A 26780-nucleotide genomic window follows, 5' to 3' on the forward strand; every position below is an offset into this window, starting at 1 on the left:
TTTGCGTCTGATAGATACGTCATCCCTCCGCAATGTCTGATGGGAAATACAGTGCTGATTGGAGGACATTGGTTTCGATTCATTATACAAAATGGTCTCAGAAACTACACTACCCAAACTCCCAATAGTAAATTGTAAACATAGACCTGTCAAACAACACAAACCCCATCTTGACGGCAACCTCAAAATGGCAGGAAAATGCCAGGGAGAAAACGAGCCACAGACAAGCTTTCTTTGCTGGTTTTAAAGAGGCAGCTCCTTCCTCGCAGTTCTAAAAACATAGCTAGGGGGTAGATGGCAAGCGTCGAAGGACGGTAAAATGGATATAACGACTGCGGTTTTCAACGCGGCCAGAGATGGTAAGCTGAAACTTATCCAGAAGTTGCTGAGCAACAAAAGTCCCGAAGAGTTAGAGGCTCTTGCCGAGGAGAAAACACAAGGAGGCACCCCTCTCTTAATCGCTTCTCGTTATGGACATTTAGAGGTAGTTGATTACCTCCTTGAACATTGTAAAGCTAATGTGGAACTCGGAGGTTCGGTCAATTTTGACGGCGAGACGATTGAAGGGGCCCCGCCATTGTGGGCGGCTTCTGCGGCCGGTCACCTCCCTGTGGTCCGGACGCTACTCAAACACGGTGCTTCTGTGAACAACACTACGCTGACCAACTCAACTCCCCTTCGGGCTGCTTGCTTTGACGGCCACCTAGAGATTGTTCGTTACCTGGTGGAGAATCGAGCTGACATGGAGGTAGCTAACCGCCATGGTCACACCTGCCTAATGATCTCCTGCTACAAGGGCCACAAAGAAATTGCCAAGTTCCTCCTGGAGAGAGGGGCTGACGTGAACCGAAAAAGTGTGAAAGGCAATACTGCTCTCCACGACTGTGCAGAGTCTGGTAGCCTGGATATCATGAAGATGTTGCTGAAATGCAATGCCCGCATGGAGAGGGACGGCTATGGGATGACCCCCCTCTTGGCCGCCAGTGTGACAGGCCACACCAATATAGTGGAGTACCTCGCCCACCAGCCTCGCTCCTCCAGAGAGGAACGCATCGATGCACTTGAGCTCCTCGGGGCGACCTTTGTGGATAAGAAACGTGATCTCCTGGGGGCCATGAGATACTGGAGGAGGGCTATGGAGTTGAGGCAGCCCGGGGACAAGGCTGGACTGCTGGCCAAGCCGCCTCCAGGGCCCCCGGTGCCAGCTTACGACTGTGCGCAGGAGGTGAGCACGGCAGAGGAGCTGGAGGCTCTGATCACAGACCCAGACGAGATGCGGATGCAGGCGCTGCTGGTCCGAGAGCGCATCCTGGGCCCCTCTCATCCGGACACCTCCTACTACATCCGCTACAGAGGGGCCGTCTACGCGGACTCGGGCAACTTTGAGCGCTGCATCAGTTTGTGGAAGTACGCCCTGGACATGCAGCAGAGCAACCTGGACCCCCTCAGCCCAATGACGGCCTCCAGCTTCCTGTCCTTCGCCGAGCTCTTCTCCTTCGTCCTGCAGGACCGGGCCAAGGGCACCCTGGCCACACGGGTCACCTTCCACGACCTGATGGGCGTCCTGGGGAAGAGCGTGAGGGAGGTGGAGCGCGCCGTGGCCCAGAGAGACAACCCCCCTGAGGCCCCCCAGTTCACCAAGGCCCTGTCCATCATCCTCCACCTGGTGTTCCTGCTGGAGAAGCTGGAGTGCTCGCCCGAGCAGGAGCACCAGAAGAAGCAGACCGTCTACCGCCTCCTCAAGCTCAACCCCCGCGGCCGCGGCGGCTTCACGCCCCTCCACATGGCGGTGGACAAGGACACCACGTCCGTGGGTCGCTACCCCGTGGGCCGCTTCCCCTCGCTGGCCGTGGCCTCGCTGCTGCTGGAGTGCGGCGCCGACGTGGACTCGCGCGACTGCGAGAACAACACGCCGCTGCACACGGCCGCCGCCAACAGCTGCCCGGAGATCATGGCCCTGCTGGTGCGGGGAGGGGCCCACTTCGACGCCACCAACGCGCAGCGGAAGACGGCGTACGAGCTGCTGGACGAGCAGAGCAGCGGGCACACGGCCCTCTACCCGCTCAGCTACGTCAGCCTGCAGTGCCTGGCTGCCCGAGCCATCGAGAGGCACAGACTGCCCTACAAGGGCCTCATCTCGGAGGAGATGGAAGCGTTCATCGAGCTTCACTGACCCATCCACCCCCTCCCACCCTTCCTTATGTCCCTTAACCAGACACCCTGGGACTGTCCCCTGGGCCCACCCCACATCTCTTTATTTACTCCCCCAGCCTCCCTTGCCCCCCCCCCCCCCCCCCCCCCCCCCCCCCCGCTCCGTCCAAAAGCAGACTGTCTTTGACCAAAACACCGTAATAAACCAGCTGGCGACTGCACACACACTGACATAGGGCTTGGAGGGGGGGGGGGGGGATGTCTGGTGGGGTCTGGAGGCCCAGATGTGGTCAGGTACCTTGAAACACATGGACAATGTTGATGTGCTCGATTTCTGTTTGCTGTTCTCTGGTGGGTACAACATTGGACTTGCTTTGGGTTTTGTGTATCGTTTCTTTTCTTCCTCTTTTCCCCCTGGTAAGAAGAGAGACTGTCATCCGTGTGGCCGTGTCTGAGGGGTTAGGTGGGGCTCATTGTTTTTGTGGGAGTGAAAAGTGCTGTGTTAGGCAGGCTTAAGACATGGTGATCTGGTGAACTGCATGAGGGATGACGAGTGAGTAGGATAGCTTGTTAGTTACAAAGTCTTGCATTGCAGGTTTATCAGTAAGCCTCCTTTGAACCAATGAAGCTATGCTTGGCTGACTGGTATTCTGTAGCATAGATTTTTTTCTTTTTTCTTTTTTTTTACCATCAACCTTGCATTATTTAACCCCCTTCCCCTACCTTACAAATGTAAAGGAGAGGGTTAACACAGCGTGCCAAATATCAGCTTTTCCTTTTCTCCTTTTAGAAAGGGAGAAGGTGAAAACCTACTTAACTTGCGCATGGGACTGACTGTCATAACGGTACTACTTTAGTGTGGTCTATTTTAGCCTAGCTTAGCCTTGCACACATGGCCTAGGCCTTGTAGAATGAGTGTGTTTGCTTTACATCTTGGTCCACCCCTGGAGTAGTCCCAGGGATGGGCAGCAATTAGCTCCAGAACTATGAGGAGTTTTTAGGCCATAAAGAGTAGGCTATTATCCTACTCCAAAGTGACCGGTCAGGCTTAATTTGTATAGTCTCAGGCAATCCTCTCCTTGATCCACACAGAAACATTGGAATCTATGCAGTGTGTTTGATATCAAATGAGATGATTATAATTTATTATTGATAATCTCAGATGCATGTGGTCTCCAACTGCACCTGCATCGTAGTCTTATTTTGTTTTTTATTAATCTCAGTTAAATTTGATCCTGTTTTATCATAAGTTTGTTTACTTTTTTCTTGTTTGTCTGTTCCTCTGTAAAACCCCATCAGATTGAATGCACTTTGAAATGCTCTGAATCCTAAAACACGGCTTTACATCCAGGCTTATGGACTTTCACAGCCGAGCCTATCTCTCTCTCTCAACTGGTTGATTAATTTAACTGATGATAACTTCAGAACAAAAACTGTGTTGGAGATACTTGAATAAAATTCAGTATCACGGCAACTGTTCTCTCTGTGAGTTTGTGCCCAGCTTGTAGTAATTGGTGTCATTCTCTCTGTTACCTGCTCCCTATGCATCTGTTCTCTCTCTCTCTCTCTCTCCCCCCCCCCCCCCTCCCTCCCTCTCTCTGTCTTTGCAGGTCTGTAATTGAGCTGATGTGAACGTGGCAAGGTTGAGCTCTGGGAATACAGGAACTATCTGGCCTCCCTGTCCTTTCCCTTCAGAGCATGTGCACATCTCTCCTGCCCTCTTGACAAGGGCTGCTTTGTACCAATGACCCTTCACCTCTGGTCTAGGGTCAGATCTCTTTCAACTCTTCAGTTGTCATGGACATGTATGATGTGGGTGCACCTAATCCTAAACCAGTGCTCGTGGAGAGGTGGGATGGTTATGGAAAGGAACTAGACAGCTGGGCCTGACTCATAGTCTTCACACTCGTATTACGGAGATCCTTATATTTAGATGGATTGAAATAGGTGTGGTGGCAGAACACCCGATCCCATCACCTGCCTCTCAGGCCTGTTTTGTAAGGCTATGGGCCCCACCTGGTTAATGCAGAGCCTCACCAGCCTTTCCGGGTAAAAAATACAAATTAAATACAACCTCATTGTTTTTAAGATTGTTATTTATTTCCATAAGACCTCAAAGGGTAAATGTGTTTGTAGGACATTGTTGTATTAGTTAGGAAATTGCATACCTGCATTACAAGTAGCCACTCTGTAGCTCTCAAACTGCATAGCCTATGCCTCTCCATATTTGTCGAGAGTGTGGTCTCACTTTCTCTCTCTCTCAAACGTGAGGTGGAAAAAAAAGCATAACAGAAACTTGATCTTTCAGCATCCTGCGCTCTCAAAGTATAAATAGCGTGCAATTAACGTCACTGCTGGGCAGTGGTGGAGACAGGGCCACTTCCCCTGCTATTTTGAGGGGCTTTCGCCCTCGGCCCAGCCTGCCAGCCACTCTGTAAGAATATATGGTCAGGCATATCACTAAGGGACAGGGCTAGTTAGTCACCGTCGAGGCAAACAGGAATCACAGTGAAGAGCATTTGTAATCCAGCCGGATATCATGGAAACTTTTTGGTTGGCCTAATGTTGATATCATCATCACACCACCAAAACTCTCACATTCATGTTATTTTTTATTTTTGTGTGTGTTTTTGTATTTAATTTTTTTGTCGTTGGTCGTCCGGTCGTTGTCAGGAGTATGCTACATCCTAACCAGTCCACTAGGTGGCAATAGTAACAAAGAAAATCCAGCTGCACGCTTTGAACTGGCTGTCTCATTATCCTTTGTTGAACAGTCAGGCTGCCTTCATGAGAGAAAGGGAAACTACCAGTTTGAAGACGACACTTACATCTCTTCCCTAACTGTAGTGTTTTCTGTACACCTGAGGACTTTATGGTGTGTTGGCTAGTAGCCTAATTCATCATCATAATTATGTGAAGGGCCTGTCTAAGAGTGAGAGGCCGTGTGTGTGTGTGTTTAGTCGTCAGCGTTCAGGACTGTGCTTGTGTTTGTGTGTGTGCTGTTTGAATATGCATATGAGCATTGCATCTTGGATAGGGAACAGGAACCCCTGTTCTGCTGACAATGCCTGTGCTGTACGTGTAGGGGGCTGACAGAAGAGGTTCAGGAACGTTTCTTACTAAAGGTTTTGTAATACACATTACAATTTCCAGTTCAGTAAGTTCTTACAAATTGAATTATTTCTAAGGACTTTTATTGTGTTTAGAAATTTTTGTTATTCAGAGGGTTGCAATACAATTAAAGCGAGTTAAAGTACGAAATATTCATGTGTCTAACTTGACATTGTGAATCAAATCCGAGATCTAGAATGCCTACCTCAGCTTGACCTAGCTTCGTGTCAGCGGTCCAGCGCTATCTGATGATACAATTTTGGGTGATGAGGATGCGGTTGCCATAGGAGATCTTGACTACATCACGTCATGGAGGGGAGGAGGGGAGAATATTGGTGTGTGTGAGGGAGGTAGAGAGAGAAAGCAAGATAGAGGGGGGATGGAAAGAGGGCATTGAGGAGGAAGACGGGGAGTATCAATGACATCAACCAGCAGTATCTGAGGCCGTCTGACCGGCGATGGTCTCCCGACACAAGGTCTGGGAGTAGCTGTCCTAACGCTGCAGAGAGGACAAGAGAACAGTCGAAGACGCCGGTAATGTGGGCATTCTCCACAACAAAGCCAAACCCCTGGTGTCAGAGAGGATTATAATCTGAGTCGTGTTTCTGACGAAAATGCCACATGCAGGTCCGTCCACACGAATTTACCCGACAATAAAAAGGACGAAGCACCCTCAAAGGTAGGCGTAGTAAACATATTTCTGAGCAATTAAAAGTTGCTGGGTTGTGCAGCCACGGTTATTTAAATGTGCGAATCGAATAGGTGTATTTGTTAGGCTATTCTTGTTAAAGTATGCTACCGCACCCTGGGCGTTAATTCACACCTCGACCGGTAAAAAAAAGGTAACTCCTCAGCCTTTACACTGAACACTAATTGTGCGAAGAATACATTTCCTTGTAGTTTGTTTTATTTAGTAGTTGTTGCCTACGTTTACAGTATATTTGCATATTTTCAACAGTCTGTCTGAACTGACTACGGATATGCACTCTGAGAAATAGATGTTTGGCGACAGCAGCGCATCACTGAAACAGCATCTCCCGCGTCCCCCAGCCAGAAAAACCCCCAGGCCGACTGACAAGTGTCGCCTTTGTTTCCTATTTGCTTTGGTCTAGATGCCCAACGTTCTCTGCCCAGTCAATCCTATATGCAACTCTATTTCCCCAGACGTCTTTCCTCATTAAAAAGCTTTAACGTGTTTCGTAACAGTTCTCTTGCCATCATACGTTTTGGCTGGCGATGACACCAGGTGGCCAGGCGAACGGCCTTGTTAAATTTCGGATCACTCATCAGGCAATTGAGTGACTGTCTAGCGCCTATTAAACACCTGGTCAATTGGTTTCCTTTGTTTAAAAGAAGCAATATATCAATGCAATATGTTGATCTCTGAGTAGGACAGTTTAAGTACCACACAAACAGTAACCTGCATTGTTTTCTAGAATGCACATTAGGCCTATAGCCTATAAATTGGGTAGTGCATCAATAACCTGCTACAATGCCGTTGCATCTGCTGTTATTGGTCTGGACATGCAGCCATGGGCAGTTGTTAAATATTTTTGTCATCCAATGGGAGCATTTACTATAGTTTTCATTCTCCACATAACACATTTCTTAAATCAGTTATTTATTCACTCCTTTATGCCCACACATAGTCAAATTGGAATTAAAATAATGGATCATGTATTTCTTCTTTTGTAGACTAGCCTTCCAGTCTTTCGTGTGAAAAAGGTTTTCTTTTTGTGGTCGATGTTTTAATGATTCTTGGCCAGTAGTAAACTGTAATCTCCAATCTGTCTCCCTTGCTTCTGACTATACCTACTTGAAATAGTCATTCAGCGTTTCTAGCAGGAAAAGTACTTCTTGCTTAAGGTTGTTTTTGCAAACTCTAAATATACCATGAAGTATTTTCCAACTAGTTTGAGTCTGGGCTGGTTGCCAAAATAAAGCAGAAGGTGATTCTCTCTCTCTCTCTCTCTCTCTCTCTCTCTCTCTCTCTCTCTCTCTCTCTCTCTCTCTCTCTCTCTCTCTCTCTCTCTCTCTCTCTCTCTCTCTCTCTCTCTCTCTCTCTCTCTCTCTCTACCTCTCTCTCTCTACCTCTCTCTACCTCTCTTTCCCTCTCTTTCTCTGCATGTGTGCATTCCCTGATTATTAGTAACTGCAGATCTGCCGCAACGGCAGTATACTGTTTGTTCACTGTTGACATGAGTCAAAGGATTAATAAGCGGTTGTCATGCAGATTGATATATTCAGAGGACAGAATCTGTTTTTGCAGCTTTTACTTCTGTACTGGTACTAGTCTAGTTGAGATTATTGCCAAGTAGGTTGACCTTGCTCAAATCCAGCCAGAACTACAATCAACTAGTGATGCTTCAGTGCGACCTGTCGTAATAGCAGCTTGAACCCTGAAGGGAGGCCAACTCGTGTTTGTGTGTGTGTGTGGGGGGGGGGTGTGTGCGTGCATGAAAGCTGAACGATGGGCTGTGACTTAACTGATGCCCTTCTCCAGATGAATCAGAGATTGTGGTGTGTCAGCAGGGATGAATAATGCACACTCCTTCACTACCTCTCTTTTCTCCCTCTCCTATCCTCCCTCTTCTTGTTCCCACTCTCTCCTGCCTGCTCTTCCCAGAGAGGCAGAAATGCCACTTCTGACAACATCCTCACTCCTCTCACCCTCATCCTTCCTGTCTCTTCCTCTCTGCTCTCAGCACACACTCAGAAACAGCCTTTTGCTGACTGCAGCTGCTGCTCTCCTCTGTCGCCATCCCTCCATCATCTCTCTTCCTCTTTTTTTCTCATCCTTCCTGGCTGAATGTGGTTTTGTACAAGTAGACATGCCCATGTGCCCTGTTGCAGGGGGAACAGCGAGAAAGGTTCTTATTGATTTTCTGATGATGAAAGTAAAGAGTCTGTTTCCCATCATGTACATTCCAAGGCGTTTTACTGCCTTGAAAGGCTTTCCCATGTCAAGTATATTCATGTGCTCTGTAGATAATGTGTTGTCTCACGGGTCATTGTCCGACTGAGAAGGAAGTCCAGTGGTTGAGTGAGTTTGACAGTCACATCCCTGACTGACACAAGCCATTAAGCATGGGTTAGGCTGAGTGACAAAATGGCTGACAAAAGAAAAGACTTAGGCTCGTCACAACCAGACTGTGCAATCAACAGAAGTTCCAGAAGTGTCTTGAATATCTACAAGAACATTCTGTTCAAAAGCCCTTAATGCACTATGTGGGAAAAGGGTTTTGAAACAAGGCAATTTTTATTACTACGAAGAAAAATATTCCTTTCAATTTCTATTTGCCTACTGTTGTGAAGCAAACCTCCTGGATGGAGGTCAGCCAAATGAATCGCAGGAAATTCTGATCCTTTCTAATTTAGTTAGTGGGTAAGTCAGGCTACGGTATAGCTTGGGCATTGCTTTATATAATTATTTTCTATTCCACAACTCCGCCTATCTGTCTCTGTGGACCGGGTAAAGCTGGGAGGCTCTGGAAGCAGTGGCTATGGCTGCATCTTCATATCATCATCCCTCACCACAGGGAGAGAGGGATCAGGAGGGATTGAGAGTTGGTGTGTGTGTGTGTGTATGCTCAGTGACTGACAGGTCAGAACATAACTGTAGGGTTTCTGCATCATTACTCTGACTTTCAATTTAATTTACAACTTTATTGTCCCACCTAGAAACACTAATTTGGCGTTGCAAATCTAATCTCCATCCCAAAGCTTCAGTATGTGATGGCTGGTTACCATCAGTACTGGTCACAATAGCCTCTTGAATTGACTGAAACAAATGCATCCATCACCATAGAATTCTGTCACTTTTCCTCAGTATCACATCATCCTGAAGTGGATTTTCACTTGATGAATTGACTTTGAGTTTACTGTAATGTTAGGAAGAAATATATGTATGTGTTTTGTGCTATGAATGCAGGGCACTATATTTAATTGTAATCTTACAATTAGAAAGAGTATTAACAGCCTGATGTGTATTCTAGTCCTGAAGTCAATGTAGCTACAGTATGTACAGGAAGAGAGGTGTTGCAGGTGCCAGATATAATGAACTCCTGGGAGGGTGTGGGGGAGAGCACCATGAGGGCCATCCATCCAGGTGATGCTGCCATGACAGTAGGCAGTTAGACCCTGGAGGGAGGCTTGGGGAAACAGAGACATGCAACTCCAGGTCAACTAATCAACACCATAGTAGTTTACATAGAAGGCGGATGGAAGGTAGAACATAATGAATATCTTAGCATGAGCGATCATTAACCATAAACCCACCACTCTGCACTCTGAGAAAAGGTGTAGATACTGTATGGTAACATGTTGTAGCAGATGTAATTCTAAACTTGAAAAAGTGCAAAAATCTGCTTCACTGTTAACAATTCATCTATTTTTCTATTCTTTCCACTTTGTGGAATCCTCCAATAGAAGAGCACTGACATATTACACAAACAGTGACAACACATTAAGGACCACTTGTAGTTGTGAGTCCAATTATTGGCGGTTAGTCAGTACAGAATCAATTCTGATTACAGTGCACTCATTTTCTAGTGCTCTTCTCCACCTAAGTCTTCTCTCCAAGCAGACAGAAATGGGGCTAATGCAGCCGACCCCTGCCCCAGACACTCACAAGACTGGGCTAGGCTATGAGCGCCTATTACTCTCTTCATCAACCACTGCTGAAGGTATTCCTTCTTCAGTCACTTAAATTGAGATTCATGGAGGGTGATGATGAGGCCGATGATGATGAGGAGGAGGAAGATGATCCTCCGTTGTCAGGGAGCTTTCTGTCGGCTCCTCCAGAAGCGACCTAATTGGCTGTGGTGTGCGTCGCCTGGCAGCTTCTCTGGTCTCTGTTCCTCCAAGCCTGATGGGCCTTTAATGCTTCATCTGCTTAGCAGCTGCACAGCTCAGAGAGACACGTCAATATTAACAGGACTGTACTCTAGTTATGGTGGGTAGGTAACTAGCTCGCTCGATAAATAGATAAGTACTTGGTTAGATGCATTGAGGCAGGTCGAGGAGACACATCAGTTTAGCCATATGTGTACTATGTGTAGCTACACTTAACTCCAGTGGAATGAATGGGTAACCTACACAGCCTTTTTGAGAATACCAATACACAACCTCCTATATGAACCATTTACGGTATACGATAATACTGCAACTATTTTACTGTGCAAGTAGCAACTTTCTTACACGTTCTCATTTATATGATAAAACGATTTCCATCATATTGATTTTTAGATGGATTTAACCATTGATTCATAGACGGAGGTCTCACATATGTATAGAAAAAAATACCATTCATCTCTACAGATCATGTAGAATATCAAAATGCATGGTTAGAAGACTGGTGTGATGAGAGAACACCAGTTCTAGAATGTTCCTGACGGTCTTTTAGCCTAAGGCCTGAATCTATATCTATCATTAAAAGGATCAGAAATTCACGGTGGAGTCAGAATTGCGGCGGGGCAGATCTATGGACTGGTGTGCTATATGTGTTGTGGGTAGAGGTCTCTGACATGCTCGCTGGGATATGCTAATTGGACAGTGAGCTGACAAGGACTCAGACATCATTCTGCGTAATGAGCCAGTATACAGAAACATGGTGTGCTCCCAAGCAAGTGATAGCTGCAATGAGAACGTTTGAAGAAAAATGTGACGTTTGCGGGGTGTGTTCCTCTTTCTGTTAAAACTATTAGTACTGGAAGATGTTTTCATCACATCAGTAGGTCAGTTTGTGTTGTATGCGTGCATGAGAGGACATGCATTTTTTACAGACAGCACTGTATGCAAGCATGTAGCATAGGATTATTATAGTAGTTATGATATTATTGTAGTTTGTTTTCATTGCAAATAGGGCATTTAACATTGGCCTTTCTATTAAATCAGACAGTATCATCTTTATCATAACAGCTTGAAGAGAGGGATCAGAGCTTGGCCTATACCATTAACACCACACCGTAGCAAAGGTCAAACAACATCAGGCCACATGCTGGATATATCATCTGTCATCCTAATGACATGTTAGATGTTGCCTACAATATACTTAACTAAACAACCATAGGTTGACCTTAGCAGTGTAGAACACAGCTGGTCTTTAAGCACGTTCACTGTATTTTATATCCTGTCAGATAATCCTTCCTTCTTTATGTAGAGTTATCTATTTATATAAAACCAACCCTTACCATCTGTTAATTTGATTTGAGTCAGGATACCGTCCCTAGTCTTGACTGACCTGGACACGTCTCCAAGACACATATGGAGGGAGCGTGGCCTAGTAGCGTGACTCGTTTTCAGCTTCCACACCTTGTATTGATGAGGTCCCTGAGCTCCAGTCTGTGTGGTGGGCAGAATAGGAGGTGTACTCCCGTCACAGTCACTGCCGGGACTTTTGGTTGCCGTGGTTCTGCGGAAAAGCAAGAGGTTGCCCAGGTGATGTGCTCATGTCATAAAATGCGTCAGATGCATAGCTAGCTGACCATGTTGGTGATTGTTGCTGTGATGGTAAAAATAGCTGGAAGGAAATGTCATACTTTACACAAACATTCCATACTGTTTTCCTGTTCAAGCCATTTCGTGCTTTTTGAGACCCAAGGGATGTGTGATCACTACCAGCTAGGCTTAAGCACCCGGGCTTCTGAGGTAACTTGTATTTCTGCCATGTCGGCCATATCCTCTCTGCGATTTGACAAAACCTTCCTGGTGAAGAGCTTAAAAACGAGTGAATGGGATAATCTCTAGATAGTTTTCCGGTTCAGAATGTTTTTGACTTTTTTTAATATATATATATATACAGTATATATATATATATATATATTTGAAGACTATTAGTCATGTTGTTAGATCCTTCCTCTGCTGCAGTCCTCTGGGCAGTGTGACTGGTCAAGGAGTGTGTGTGTGTATGTGAGAGAGAGAGAGAGAGAGAGAGAGAGAGAGAGAGAGAGAGAGAGAGAGAGAGAGAGAGAGAGAAAGAGAAAGAGAGAGAGAGAGGGGGGGGGGGGAGAGAGAGGTGTAGCTGACAGCAACATGCAGACAGTTGTCCTGCTGCTAAAAATGTAACGTGAGGTGGTGCAGCTCATGCCTCATCCTGTGGCTCTCTGATCCCTGATTGTGTGTGAGTGTGTGTTTGGTCGGCAGAGAGAGAGTAATTCTCACTCCATGGTGCTTTGCCATCTGCTGTAAGTGTGTTCGTGTGTGTGTGTCTGAGCGAGAATCTCTGCCAAAGGGTCCAGGGTCACGGGACCATGCTGCTGTCACAGGCACAATCTCTTCCTGTTTCTCTGCTCAGCGCCACATGAAGTATCTGAAAATACATGCATACCTTGTGTCAGACCTTACCTTCAAATGTCTTTTTGAGAGATTGCAGGTGTACATGCTTATCGTCCGTGTGTGCTTATCGTCCATTTGCACGCATGTGCCAAGTGAGTATGTGAGGCTTTCTGCGCCAGCTGTGTGTATGAAGCACTGAGCTGCAGCTCTATCAGGTAACATCCTCAGAGAAACTACTTCTGGCGCAAACACGATGCACAGCTACCTGGATCCATCACCAAGCGCAGCTACCTGGATCCAACATTGAGCCTAATTGCCTCGTAAATGGCACAACACTATATCCTAGCCACTCAGTCAGAATAAAACGCTTAATTAAGTGATACTATTGAAATGAGAGCCGTACAGTCCTGGGGTTGTGTAGAACTTTCAGCTCTTGAAGGGGGGTAAGAAACCGATCTGGTCTGTGTGCGAGCGCACTGGCTTGTTGTCATGGAGACAGGCCTTGTGAGACTACCTCAGCCCAGTTGTGGTGAGAGGCATGCTGGGTAAGAGGAGGAGGAGGTGAGGGTGAGGTGAGAAAAACAAAACGTGTAATCCTCAAGGCCAGACCAGAGTGGAACAGGGAGGAAAAGTGTTGCTTCTATTGTTCATGGTGAACATGGAACCTCTTGCCGGTTTGTCATTTACCAAGAAGCAAAGTGTGGTGTGAACGCTGAAAAAAAAGAAGCACATTCGACAATCTTTTACTGTACTGGGTTTGTGCATCATGTGTCTGGACTTTTATGTTTGCGTTAGCGGTGCTGTCTCACCATATCCTGCTTGTGTGTTGACAGGTATACTGGGTGAGAAGCCGGACGACCAGCGACAGCACACGATGTCTAGAACAGGGCTGTAGACCCACACAGAGGTAATGATGTCTAGAACAGAGCTGTAGACCTACACAGAGGTAATGATGTCTAGAACAGAGCTGTAGACCTACACAGAGGTAATGATGTCTAGAACAGAGCTGTAGACCTACACAGAGGTAATGATGTCTAGAACAGGGCTGTAGACCCACACAGAGGTAATGATGTCTAGAACAGAGCTGTAGACCTACACAGAGGTAATGATGTCTAGAACAGGGCTGTAGACCTACACAGAGGTAATGATGTCTAGAACAGGGCTGTAGACCTACACAGAGGTAATGATGTCTAGAACAGGGCTGTAGACCTACACAGAGGTAATGATGTCTAGAACAGGGCTGTGGACCTACACAGAGGTAATGATGTCTAGAACAGAGCTGTAGACCTACACAGAGGTGATGATGTCTAGAACAGGGCTGTAGACCTACACAGAGGTAATGATGTCTAGAACAGGGCTGTAGACCTACACAGAGGTAATGATGTCTAGAACAGGGCTGTAGACCTACACAGAGGTAATGATGTCTAGAACAGGGCTGTAGACCTACACAGAGGTAATGATGTCTAGAACAGGGCTGTAGACCCACACAGAGGTAATGATGTCTAGAACAGAGCTGTAGACCTACACAGAGGTAATGATGTCTAGAACAGGGCTGTAGACCTACACAGAGGTAATGATGTCTAGAACAGGGCTGTAGACCTACACAGAGGTAATGATGTCTAGAACAGGGCTGTAGACCTACACAGAGGTAATGATGTCTAGAACAGGGCTGTGGACCTACACAGAGGTAATGATGTCTAGAACAGAGCTGTAGACCTACACAGAGGTGATGATGTCTAGAACAGGGCTGTAGACCTACACAGAGGTAATGATGTCTAGAACAGGGCTGTAGACCTACACAGAGGTAATGATGTCTAGAACAGGGCTGTAGACCTACACAGAGGTAATGATGTCTAGAACAGGGCTGTAGACCTACACAGAGGTAATGATGTCTAGAACAGGGCTGTGGACCTACACAGAGGTAATGATGTCTATAACAGAGCTGTAGACCTACACAGAGGTGATGATGTCTAGAACAGGGCTGTAGACCTACACAGAGGTAATGATGTCTAGAACAGGGCTGTAGACCTACACAGAGGTATGGATCCTCTCCTCCCTTTTCCTGCTGACCCCTTTGCTCGAGTTGAGCTACTCTTGATGTCAGTGGTCCACTGACACAAAGGCTTACAGCCAGCACGCCACAGCTGTTGAACACACACACACACAAACACACACACAGTACCGTCAATCAGACTAACAGCTGGCCCAGTAGTTCAAGAACAGTTGTAAAAGCCTGTTAAACCTCCTAGTGCCCTGACCCTCACCCTGCTGGCTGACTGACTGACTGACTGACTGGCTGGCTGGCTGGCTGACTGGCACACCACATTAGATTAGCCCCTGTGCCCTGGCAGGAGTTCAACATGACCCCTGACCCCGCTCCTTGTGTGTGGGCTGAAGCTTCCAGTAGCAGAGGCCTGAGGCTGTAGGCGTGGTTCTCCCGCAGGAGGTTCCACCGTCCTACTGTTTCTGTCCATCACGGAGAGGCTAAGAGGAAGACTGCGGGAGAACCAGGTTCCATCCTCCATCAGGGGACGCCAGCAGGTGACGACACGCAGAAGGGTCAGGCCCCGAGTGGAGGGGACAGGCAGACTGACCTGGGGACAGGCAGACTGACCTGGGGACATGCATACTGACCTGGGGACAGGCAGACTGACCTGGGGACAGGCAGACTGACCTGGGGACATGCAGACTGACCTGGGGACAGGCAGACTGACCTGGGGACAGGCAGACTGACCTGGGGACAGGCAGACTGACCTGGGGACAGGCAGACTGACCTGTGTTCGCCATGCCTTATCTCTCTATGCATCATCCTTCTGTTAATTTGATTGTCGGGTTGATAATTGAGTTCCTTAGAGAGGAGGATTTACTTTATTCCCTGTGATGGCACTTGAATGAGATCTGATCTGCTTTCTGTTATCATGTTATTCTATTGAAATCTCCATCAATTGAATTCTCCTGAAGCTTCTGTATCATGACAGCACTTAGAGCCACGCTAGATGAGGTAGAGGTGAAGCGATGCTTAGTCTAACCTATATCAGATAGAAAGACATGTTTTTAAAGGGTTTATTTTTAGATATAAAACTGGCCGGAGAGCCAGACACTGATTTGTTTGAGCACATCATTAGTTTGATAAGAGGTTTGATAATACCACACATTATTACTGCGTAACTCTCGGGAACGGCATGTCTCTGTATTGGGTAACAACATTCAGCTCTAATCAGCGTGACGAAGTGAGTATTGTGTGTGTGTGCGTGTCCATGCTCTGTGTGTCTGTGTTGGAAATTGAAAGGATGAGAAATGTGTGTATGAGATATTGAGCAGGTTAACAAAGGCCCCTGTCTTCTGTGGCCCCACACCTGCGTGCTGGCACACAGGGGAGGAGCGGGGGGGAGGGCGGGGGGGGCGGTGCTGGTCGATAGGGCTGAAGAGTTATTGACTCCTGGACGGGGAGCTTCTGCTCAGCTCGCTGTGTTCTTCGGGCCTGTCAGAGCTGAGTTATGCTACGAGTATCAAAGTGTGCGTGCCTGTGTATCGTTGGGTGCGTGTTTGCGTGTGTGTGTGCGTGCCTATGCCTGTGTGTGCGTGCCTATGCCTGTGTGTGTGATTCCCTAAATCTGGCTGGGGATTAACGCACAGGGAGAAGTGGTTAGTGGGGGGCTTCTGATACATTTGCTGATATTGAATTGGTTCTCCAACCCTGCCTTCACACATGGGCTTCAAACCTCTTTGTTTAAGTGTTTCACTTTACTGTTCCGCGTTATGGATTGAACTCACACTTCTCTGATGGTATGAGCAGCAACACCAGCGGAAATATCGGGGAGCTGATCCGTGCATAACTGAAATGTCCCCATAGTTCACAGCAGCCTTGCGTTAGCTGCTAATCCCAAATCAGAAATGTGCCAGACAAATCAGAGCACCTAATCCTGTATTAACAGAAATGTGTGTGTTAATGTCCCTCACAGGGATGGATATTTTCATCCGCTGACACATATTACACATATTACATGTATTATATATATATCCTGTGTGGGTATAGATCAGTGGTAGAGTATTTGTCTGCAGATTTAGCGGTTGCAGGTTCCCCACCCACCCCCACCCCCACACTGCACGCCACTTTGGGTAAAAGTGAATGAATACTACAATATACACACACAACACATAAGGTCTTGGTCCAAAATATGTTTTTCATGCTGACGTTTCATAGAAATAGTGTTCAAATGACGTAAAGAAGGCTTTGGGATATTCAAATACATGTGTTTGTTTCGATGTCCTCAGAGTTTCAACCCCGGTCAAGAAAAGCCCCACCCCAACCGGTATCATCACCTTCAAAGCCGACGGCAGCACCATGTCTCCACCCAGGCCCCGTGGAGACTTTGCCCAGTCCAAAAGGCTCTTCCCTGGGTACGGCCTCAGCTTCTCCCCCTCCTGTGGGCTGCTGCTGGGGCTCCTGCTAACAAGCACCCTGAGCCAAGTCTGTGAGGCCTTAGGTAAGGAAATTACTTGACTCACCAGCTACAGCATGAGTGACTGACAAGGTGTCAGACACGCTCTCTCTTTCTCCTTCTTTTGTCTTTCCTTCTCTCCTTCTCCCTCTCCCCCTCTCTCCCTCTCTTTCTTTTTGGTCTATCTCTCTCTTTCTCTGTCTGTCAGCTGACTGACAGCTGTAACAAGGAGTCGTGTTGGTCAGCGATGGTCGGTGGGTGCTGCCTCAGTCTTGGTGTGGGGGCTTTAAATGTGCCTTCATGTTTGTGTGTGGGTGAGTGTGTGTGTGTCTACCTATGTGTGCGTACATGAGTGCGTGTGTGTGTGTGTGTGTGTTGTGCGTGTGTGTTAGTAATGGACGGTGATGAGCACTGAGAAGGCGTCAGCACGTACTCCATCACTAGCTTGATTAGGTCTCCAAATGTCTCCTCTCCCTGACGGTGGAGGAGCAGGCAGCTGCGGAGACAGGAGCAGAGCACGCCAAGCACATTTCAATTAGATGCTGCCGCCCTTGAAACACAACCAGGAGACTGACATTAACGAAATGAAAGAAGATCTATTTAGAGCATCTCGTTTTGTGCACAGTCCAGTCTAAATGTGACCCGGGTCGCTTTTGATGTAGGGTGTTCACAGATCTGATGGGATTTAATAGGCCCAAGACATGGCTAGTTATCTCAGAGCCGGTGAGAAGGGGAGAAGCTTTGCATGGTCATGCACTTTCACGGAGGTTGTTTCCTTTGAGAAGGAAAGGAGAATGTGAGAATGATGGTTTCATGAACACCCACCAGATCACCACTGATATATACATCAACACCTATTGACACACACCTATACACACACACACAAACATAGTATCTACGCACTCCTGTGCTTTGGGTTAATGGATGATCATAGCCTGCCTGCTGGTGTTTCATTAGTGAAGCCCAGAGCTGATATTGCAGCCTGTCATTAAAGCTATATCTGGTAGCAGGAGAGAGAAACCTGCTCTTAAAGGGACAGACCTATTATTACCCTTATGGAATTGTAGTTTTTTTTATTTTTTTTACAAGGTAGGTCAGGGGTTTGGTTCTTTTATATTGTAAAGCAAGGTTACATAACTGGTGTTCAAATCTTTCAAATTTGTTTTTGAACTGGATGACAGAGACAGGTTTCAAGTAGAGCAGTCACTGCGCTCCATTCATGTTTGATCTGAAACCGATCTACTTCACATAGTACACCCAGCAGCACAGTACACTGTGTTGAAGCCCCTTGGTGCAGCTCATAGGTGGTCTGTGCGTGACTGTTAGCCAGTGAAGCGTGAAGTTTGTTGAGGAGAGAAAGGGATTTCAGTTTGTCATTGAATTTTGGGTGCTACTGTGAGTTTATTTTTATTTTTACGCATGCCTGCCTGCTTGTCCAGAGCAGACGTGAATCAACTCAGTAGGACCTCACCCTGAGAAGAGAGAGAGAGAGAGAGAGAGAGAGAGAGAGAGAGAGAGAGAGAGAGAGAGAGGGGGGAGAGAGAGAGAGTGGGAGAGAGTGGGAGGAGAGAGGAAAGGGAGGCAGCCAGGTTGCTATGGTGAGGGTCAGGCTGACTTCACCCTGATGGATGGAAGCGATTCCGCCACTGAGGAGGAGTTAAGCCGGCTACCATGGCAACAGGCCACAGACGCAGAGTGAGAGAACTTTGGACAGGGAGAGGAAGATTCTAATGAAGAGGTGGAGGGAGGGAGGGAGGGAGGGAGGGAGGGAGGTGGTGGAGCAGCGTTTGAGGAATGGAGGGAGGGAGAGGGAGTGAACGAAGGGAAGAGAACAATAGAGAGCAAGAGGAGGAGAGACGGAGAGAATGAGAGAGAGGAGTTGAGATGAGATATGAAATAGTTTGATAGATTACATTCTCTCCTTTGTGGAAACGTACAGACCTCTCCTGTGTCTGAAATTGATTTTGGCTGAACTATTAGTGGTAATAACTGACAGTGGGAAACAACAGACCTACAGTACCAGGAACAGAGATTACATATGTGGTACATTTGATCAGAGACACACACACATTTACCTTCTATAACAGGACTAATTCTCCACACACCTCTTTTATAATTTGTTGGTGCAGCAGTGGCAAATGGCAGAGATATTCGTATGTGTATTTACAGCAATTATCTCCTCTGAGTTTCCAGCCGATACCTCCTCTACTCTTGTAACACTCATGTGTCACGACAATCTGTGCTGCATGCTGTAGCAGTGCTCTCATCTGAAGATGCTCGCAAACATCTTTTATTAATAGCAGATAGGACGACCTTCACATGGTCCTCTGGTTGGTAGCCAAGGCCAGCTACCGTGTGTCACCCACAGCTCTCCAACCATTCTGATGGGTTAGCTGTCTGGCAGGGTAGGATCCCTTTAGAAACCAAGGTTATGAGTTTCAGTACTTTCAGGCGGTATTCTCTTCATTAACTGACTGCTGACTGGCTGCCGTTCTTACTTATCGCTCTCTCTCTCACACACACTCTCTCTATTTCTCTCTCTCACACACACTCTATCTCTCTCTCTCACACACACTCTATCTCTCACTCTCTCTCACACACCACCACCACAGCCCCTCCTAAGTTTACCAAGATCCCCGGGGACCAGATTGGCGTGTCAGGGGGCGTGGCGTCCTTCGTGTGCCAGGCATCAGGTGACCCAAAGCCCATGGTCAACTGGAACAAGAAGGGCAAAAAGGTCAACTCCCAGCGCATAGAGGTGGGTCTACATCAGACTGGGCATCATCTATCAATACTGCCTTGGTTTCACGTGTCACATAAACCTAGGAAAAGGATTTTAAATATTAATTTGCATTGAATAATAGATACATAGTATACTGTTTTTATATTATATAGTGCTTGTGTCTGTTTGAAACTGCGTTGAGCATGTCCTGTGTACCCCCTGCTGCCCTGGTGGATGACAGACTGTTGAGTTTGACGAGGGCGCGGGCGCCGTGCTGAGGATCCAGCCCCTGCGAGCCCCCCGGGACGAGAACGTCTACGAGTGTGTGGCACGCAACAGTGAGGGAGAAGAGGCCGTGACCGCCAAGCTGGCCATCCTTAGAGGTAAGAGAGGTTCTACTGTGTGTGTGTGTGTGTGACCTGTGACGTGTGTGTGCGCGTGCGGGCACGTGTGTGTGTACAATGTGTATGCTTTGTATGCGTGACCAAACCACACAGCAGTCTTCCCCTGCAGTCTACAGTAACCTGTTCCAACAGTAACCTGTTATTTTTCTGCCTGCCGCATGCAGGGCCAGTTAGCGTGCCAGTTAACAGCGTTTTAGCCTCCAGCTCCTCTTTCAGAATCTGTGCTCTTGCTGGCCAGACTGAGAGAGTGTTAATCTAATGTAGCCAGCCTCCTCAGTGCTAAACTAATCTAATGTAGCTGCCTTGGCCAATGCTTGCTGACTGTTAGCATTGCAGATTGTGGCCGGGAGCTTGGGAGCTGTGGGCCCCAGCCCTGTACAGGACAAGGAGGGAGAGGGGAGGCTGGCCGGGTCAACTCTACATGGGGAGGCAGAGGATTAAGCAGGAGCTTGGCAGGAGACTTATTTCTGCAAGGGATGGAGGGATGAAAAGGAAAATATAAAACGAAAAGGAAAAAAGATGGCAAGAGGCAAGAGACAGGGGTTTTGAGGGTAGAATTGAGAGAGGTGGAATATGAGTCGGGGATGGAGAGAGAGATGAAACAAGCACAAGTGGTACAGAGGAGGAGGTGGAAGAGAGGCAGGAGAAGTGGTAGATTTGGCGGTGTTATATGTTGAGCAGAAGGCTGGTAGCCTGGGGAAAAGTCTCCTGTCCATCTGCTCATCGTCCCATCACACACACACAAACACATGCACGCACAGCCCAATTTCCACTCTCCTGGTCCACGGGAGACACTTAGATTAGAGCCCTTTAGGGTGGAATCCTGCTATAACAGAGCATACAAGTCAAACTTGCCATAGATGTTGCACATGCACCGGATGGGAGCTTCCCAAGGCAACAGGATGCAGGAACAGGGCTAGGTAAGTGATTGGAGGGTGGTGTCATTGTGGCTGCAAACAAAGCTGCCTTTAGTTGCCACTGGAGTCAGTGGAATAGAAGTGGCACACTCGACTTACCTATTCAAACACATTTCCCTCACTTTCTACCTTTCAGTTTGTTGTTTTCAACTCTCTTCCTCCCCTCCCTCCCTCCCTCCCTCCCTATCTCCCCTCTTTCTTCCCTCCTTCCCTGCAGCTAGCCTGCAACTACAGTTTACCCTGCTCTCCACCCTTTCTACTGCTCCCCAGCGGGTTCCTCTCTTCATCTCCTCCTTCCCCTCCAAACTCTCCATTCCTGTTCTTTTTCAAAACACTCCTTCTGTTTCTATCTTTTACCAACTCTTTGTTTCTCTATGTCCCCCCTCTCCTTTTCTCTTTCCCCCTCCCTCTCTCTCCCTCTCTCTGGAATCACTGTGCCTTAAGGGATGGTAATATCTGCAGCTCTGCGCCTTTCAAACCTCCAGTGGGCGAGAGATTTCATCACTGCAGTAACATGAGTGCATGTGTTATCTTGTGGGTGAGCGTGTGTGTTTGTGTGCGGGTTGTGTTGTGTATAGTAATCCTGATTATACCAACACCTCCTAGTGCCCTATTTCAGGAGATGGAGGTAGACAGACGTATAGAGAGATAGTGAGACAGACAGGGAGAGGGAGAGAGAGACAGATAGAGACTAAACGATAAACAAAGAAATTGACAAGGGAGGGAACAATGTTCTCCCACCACAGCAAATATCAACTCCTTTCTGCACAACCGGCCACATCCCTGATTCCCCTTGGTGTCTGCCTTGGCAGCGCTCAACCACTGGGAACCTCAGAGGCCATCCTGAGAGGATTAGAGCCCCGATCAGTATGGCAGGAAGGGGGGCAGGAAGGGGGGCAGAGAACGTCGTGTTCCATGGTGGGATTAGTTAAAGGGAGAACATTTAGCAGTGCTTCATATCTGGTCTGTGTGCTTGTGTGTCTGTGTGTGTGTTGAGCCTGCAGTAGTGGGGGTCTTGTCAAGGCCTTTGAGCCTTTGGGGGTGGGGGGCTAAGCCATACAGGTCTAGAGGATGAGCGCGGGGTTGGGAGTCAGGGGGTGGTCTGTGGCACTAAGTCTGTGAGAGCATCAGACTGGAGTCCATCATTATACATTTCTATTAACATATAAAGTGTCTCCTTGAAACTATCTGTCGACACTGCACAGTACCATACCAAGGAAATCTGTCACAATCAGTGGCTCACCTAGCCGCCTAGGCTATTTTATACTGGTCCCATAGACATATCTTCAATGAAAACTGACTCAAACCAATTTTAGATGACTGTAATGGAACTCATCTAGTCCAGGTGGTAGACTAGCCCTTGGCAGGATAACAGTAGTAGGTGATAACACAGAATAGCAATCTCCCTCAGTGTCTGTGGCAAGGACAAGAACATAAGCTCCGGTTATTTCGGGTGAAAACGAGATGTAGGCGTGTGTTCTCAACCATGAGTGTGTGTCTGTGTGAGAACTTGAACAAAAACCATTTTGTGTTTGTTTGTGTGTTTGCTGTCATGTATTTGTTTGTCCTTGTGTATGTGCGGTAATTGAATGTTTGCCTGGATGCGGTTGGCTAAACATGCTGGTGTCGGCTCCAGGCCTGACTGTCCCTATCCAAACACAAGCAGGCGAGGATTACAGGCTCTAGCCTCCAGACTCACACAACCCCAGGGAAAAAAACATTGTTGGTCCTGTCCAACTGTCCCTGAAAAACTGTTGGCCCTTTTTTTTCTCTCAGACGCACACAAACACTGTACACATCCAGTTGTCTATCTAAATTGATCTATTCATCATCTATCTGTCTGCCTATCTGTCTTTGCTATCTATTTATTTCTCTCTCTCTCTCGCTCAACTATCTATCTATATATCTATCTACATGTATGCCTACCTGCCTGCTTGCCTATCCATCCATCCTTTCATCCATCCATCCATTAATCCATCTTTTCAACCATTTGGTTTAAGGACCCTCATCTTGAATACATCATATATGCTGCCACTGCTCCATCGCTGGTCTAGATGTATGACCTGACAGGAAAGCATCCTCCCTGCCCCACCCCCCCGCACACTGCTGCAGCCTAATTAAGATCCAGGCAGTCTATGTATCTGGGGCCGCAGGGTGATAAAAAGCCCATCTGAGCCCTCTCGGTGGGGACGGGGAGCAGATGTATGCCTTGCATATTCTTCTCCTCAGGGGGCTAGTCTTCTGACCTGCCCATCGATCCTTCTCTCTCTCCCTCCCCATCCTTTCTCTCCCTCTCCTCCCCTGTCAATGGCTGGACCGCCGCCGTCCATTCAGCCGGGTCATTAGCATTGATCCCGGGGAGTTGGGGGTGAGGAGGCCTGCGCCCCGTGCCCAGGAGATGAGTGTCCTCCGGACAGCTGGGAGGGACGTGGTCGGAGCTCCTGCTAGGCTGTTGTCACAGCCTCTGGCCCGGTGACTCTCCTTGACTTTGTTCTTCCCTTCGTCGTTTCTCTCCTTTTCTACCTTCCCTCCCTTCTCCTCTCCTCTCCTCGCCACTCGTCGCCTCACTCCACAAACCAATCTGTTAAGCTTTTTAAAAAGAGAGTGAGAGAGAGAGAACGAGTGAAAGAGACTGACAGAGAGATGGAGAAAGAGAGATGCTGTGTGCTCACCGTGCTCCAGGACTGACAGGGCATATGGCTCTGTCTATCACAGGGACAGAGTGCAGGAGGAAAGAGAGATAACAACTCAGACAGCTGAGAGGCTTTTAAATCCTAGGTTATGGGTTTGGCTGGGTCTTTGATGAGTGTACCATATTAGGGGATGTGTGCCTGTCTGGGTGAGTGTGTTTGTGTTTGGGGTTTGGAGACAGGTGGCTCATGCGTTGTTGTGCATGACAGGACAGAGGCCATTAGGCAGAAAAATGGTTGTCATCGTGATTGCTTCTTCTCTGTAGGAAGGGAAATGAAAATTATACCAAAGGTATCCAGGTAGGGGAGATGTGTGTGTGTGGGTGCGCTTGTGTGTGTGTAGGTCAGCCTGCCAAAAGGTGTCAGGTGGAAGGGAGGCAGGGGGGAGGGGGGTTGTGGAGGAAGGGGGGCTGATGAATGCATGATTAGATTTCTGGCCATCTGGACTGCATTCAGAAAGAGCTTGTAAAAGTGTCTGTGTGGCTGTGTGTGTCTCTGTGTGTGTGTTTGGATCTTTACACACACACACACAATAACCTCAACTCCATCCGATACTTTCCCCCGCATACGTCGCGCACGCATGTGCGAGCGCACGCACACACGCACACACACACGTGCACATGCACACACACGTGCACACACACAGACATGCCCACAGTACGCCCCTCTCCCAGATCGTCCGTCTAATCGTTGGTACACTTTAACAATTACTGTTAACAACTGCTTATTACCCCCTGTGCCCTGCCCCTCCCCTGCAAGGAACCCTCTAATTGGTGCTGCTGTTTCTGAGCAGCTCTCTGCATAGTTATTAGTGGAATAATGATTCAACACAGCAACACACAGCAACACCATGGGGGGTTGTAGGGCCTCACCTCCCCTTTACCTGCAGGTGTTCCACTGGGGGCCAGAGAATGGCTGGTTCTCCTGCAGAGATCACTGACTCTTTACACAAAAGCCCTCATTGATGTTCTCTCCATCACCGTCCTAGTCTGCAGTGACTAGACTGTAATCCTCATCTAAATCAATGACGCGGGCAAACGAGTGTCTGTTGACAGCATCAATCATTCACGGGGACCTCTCAGGAATGAGTGTTGGGTTCAGATCCCCCAGTGTTGTGCATCTCGCTCCTGTCAGCTGCCAGACTGACCCTGAGTGGCAGATCAGTGTTTTGGCCCACATGGCTAACTAATCTGATGGATCTGGTCCAGACTGATAAGATCCAACACACAGCTTTGATGAAGAGGGGATTGACGGGAGCTGGGTGATTGGCATTCAGTTTGCCGTCTGTACTCTCCAGATGTTGTGGGTGCGCCGAGGTTTGTTGTGAACACTAACTAGCTCTGTGATTTCCCCCCCTAACCCCCTGTCACTGACACAGGGCACAGGATCTATTTAGAAACCAGTGAGGTGCACAGAATACATCAAAATATGTATCAAGGAACCTAACACTTGGGCATCAAATAGCTCTCCTAATGAAATCATCCCTCCCTCCCTCTCTATCCCCCCCCCCATGCTTCCCCTTCTCCCCACAGAGGACCTGTTGCCATTTGGTTTCCCTACCATAGACATGGGTCCTCAGCTGAAGGTGGTGGAGAGGACTCGTACAGCCACCATGCTGTGTGCGGCCAGCGGTCTCCCCGACCCAGAGATCTCCTGGTTCAAAGACTTCCTGCCGGTGGAGCCAGGCAGCAGCAATGGACGCATCAAGCAGCTCCGCTCAGGTGAGACCAGGATGGAGGGAGAGGGGAGGAGGAAGATAGGTGTGGGAGGGAGAAGAGGGACAGAGAAAAAGAAGGGGTGGAGGAAGAGACTGGGAGTTGAGAGAGAAGGTTTGTGTGTGTGTGTGTGTGGTTCAGTTTCACCTGGCTGCTTTTGTCGCTTGGTCTCTGCACTGTGTTCACTGAGTGCGGGTGACCATTCTGTCTGATCACGTTCAGGGCTTTAACATTTAGCATATCTTCAAGATTCCTAAATGCACTGACACTGGAATATCCCACAAGTCCACCCCCCCCCCCCCCCCCATCCCTGTCACGAGCGAAATATTGGTAAGCAAAGCAGATCAGTGCTTCCTTTTTTTTAGTCTTTATTTTTTAAGGGAAGAAAGTTCAATTTCTAACCCTATCCTCTATCTTACAATCATTGCAATCAGAATCTCCCTCTACCTCCGTCTAGCATCTCTAAACAAAACTCCTGTTTTGTTTCCCCCATCTGTCTCTCTCTCTCTTCTGTCCAGCAGCTTTTGGTAAGTATGTCTTCACCAGCCTGGCCACGCACAGACCCACTATGACCCCATCAGCACCGTGCAGTTTCCCAAACAGTGGATCGCTGCCAGTTCCTCTTGGCCTGCCGTCAGAGTCTCTGTTTTGGCTCCATTCCTCGGATTTGGGTTATTTTGTTGTTGGGCCTCGAGAGCGTTTTGGAAGCCTCACTCGGAGTCTGGAGGCGAATCATTTTGAGAACCACTGTGTTCAAAAGTGATCCCTCAAAAAGCCCTTGTCTGCAACCCTGCCCCCATTCCAACACGTGGACCTTCTTCACTTGTCCAGTACACACACACACACACACACATGCACAGAGACATACACACTCACATGTGCACACACACGCACATCTTCAGCTCCCTGTGGCTTGAGCATATGGTTCAGGGCCGTGTCAAAGGTTTCCAGACGTCTCCAGAGCTCAGAGGAGAACTCTATTTTCCATACAGTACCATCTGCTGTGGTATCACAGATATGCCAACCCATTCATCTGGAAGGCACTCCAAATGTTGTGTCTGGAGTTGGGACCTACACAACATATAGCAATGGACTTTACAGGGATAAAAATGAGAAATTAGGAATATTGACTTTGACTAGAATCCAGTCCATACCTTCACTTACCAACAAAGCCCCTATGGATGCATCCAAATAGTTCCTTCCTTTTCCTCCCATCCTTTTCCTACACCGATTGGTCACCTTGTCTCATTTCCTTTTGTCACTCTGCCATGAAAGAGAAGGCTGAGTTGCTGAGACCTGTCTTGTATTTGAAGATGACTGCAGTTGAAGAAAAGGAGAGGTAGAAAGGGGGGG

General features: G+C 47.8%; 2 protein-coding genes across 2 annotated transcripts; both read left to right on the plus strand.

Annotated features, from left to right (window-relative positions):
• The first annotated feature begins 157 nt into the window (after positions 1-157).
• LOC124473011 (protein fem-1 homolog A) lies at positions 158-3625 on the plus strand. Its single transcript, XM_047028227.1, has one exon. The coding sequence runs from the start codon at positions 320-322 to the stop codon at positions 2171-2173; it is 1854 nt and encodes a 617-aa protein (XP_046884183.1). The 5' UTR covers positions 158-319; the 3' UTR covers positions 2174-3625.
• A 1917-nt stretch (positions 3626-5542) lies between these two features.
• Positions 5543-25657, plus strand: LOC124472332 (receptor-type tyrosine-protein phosphatase S-like). Its single transcript, XM_047027107.1, has 6 exons — positions 5543-5941; positions 16813-17024; positions 19592-19737; positions 19943-20084; positions 25245-25433; positions 25650-25657. The coding sequence occupies exons 1-6, from the start codon at positions 5877-5879 to the stop codon at positions 25655-25657; spliced, it is 762 nt and encodes a 253-aa protein (XP_046883063.1). The 5' UTR covers positions 5543-5876.
• The last annotated feature ends 1123 nt before the right edge of the window (positions 25658-26780 follow it).

The sequence above is a fragment of the Hypomesus transpacificus genome, chromosome 10, assembly GCF_021917145.1.
Source record: "Hypomesus transpacificus isolate Combined female chromosome 10, fHypTra1, whole genome shotgun sequence".
Lineage (NCBI taxonomy): Eukaryota > Metazoa > Chordata > Actinopteri > Osmeriformes > Osmeridae > Hypomesus > Hypomesus transpacificus.

Coding starts and splice junctions, on each gene's coding strand:
- LOC124473011 (XM_047028227.1), top strand. CDS start 320: ATGGATATAACGACTGCGGTTTTCAACGCGGCCAGAGATGGTAAGCTG.
- LOC124472332 (XM_047027107.1), top strand. CDS start 5,877: ATGCCACATGCAGGTCCGTCCACACGAATTTACCCGACAATAAAAAGG. Junction 19,738..19,942: donor TCAACTCCCAGCGCATAGAG/GTGGGTCTACAT, acceptor GGTGGATGACAG/ACTGTTGAGTTTGACGAGGG. Junction 20,085..25,244: donor CAAGCTGGCCATCCTTAGAG/GTAAGAGAGGTT, acceptor TTCTCCCCACAG/AGGACCTGTTGCCATTTGGT.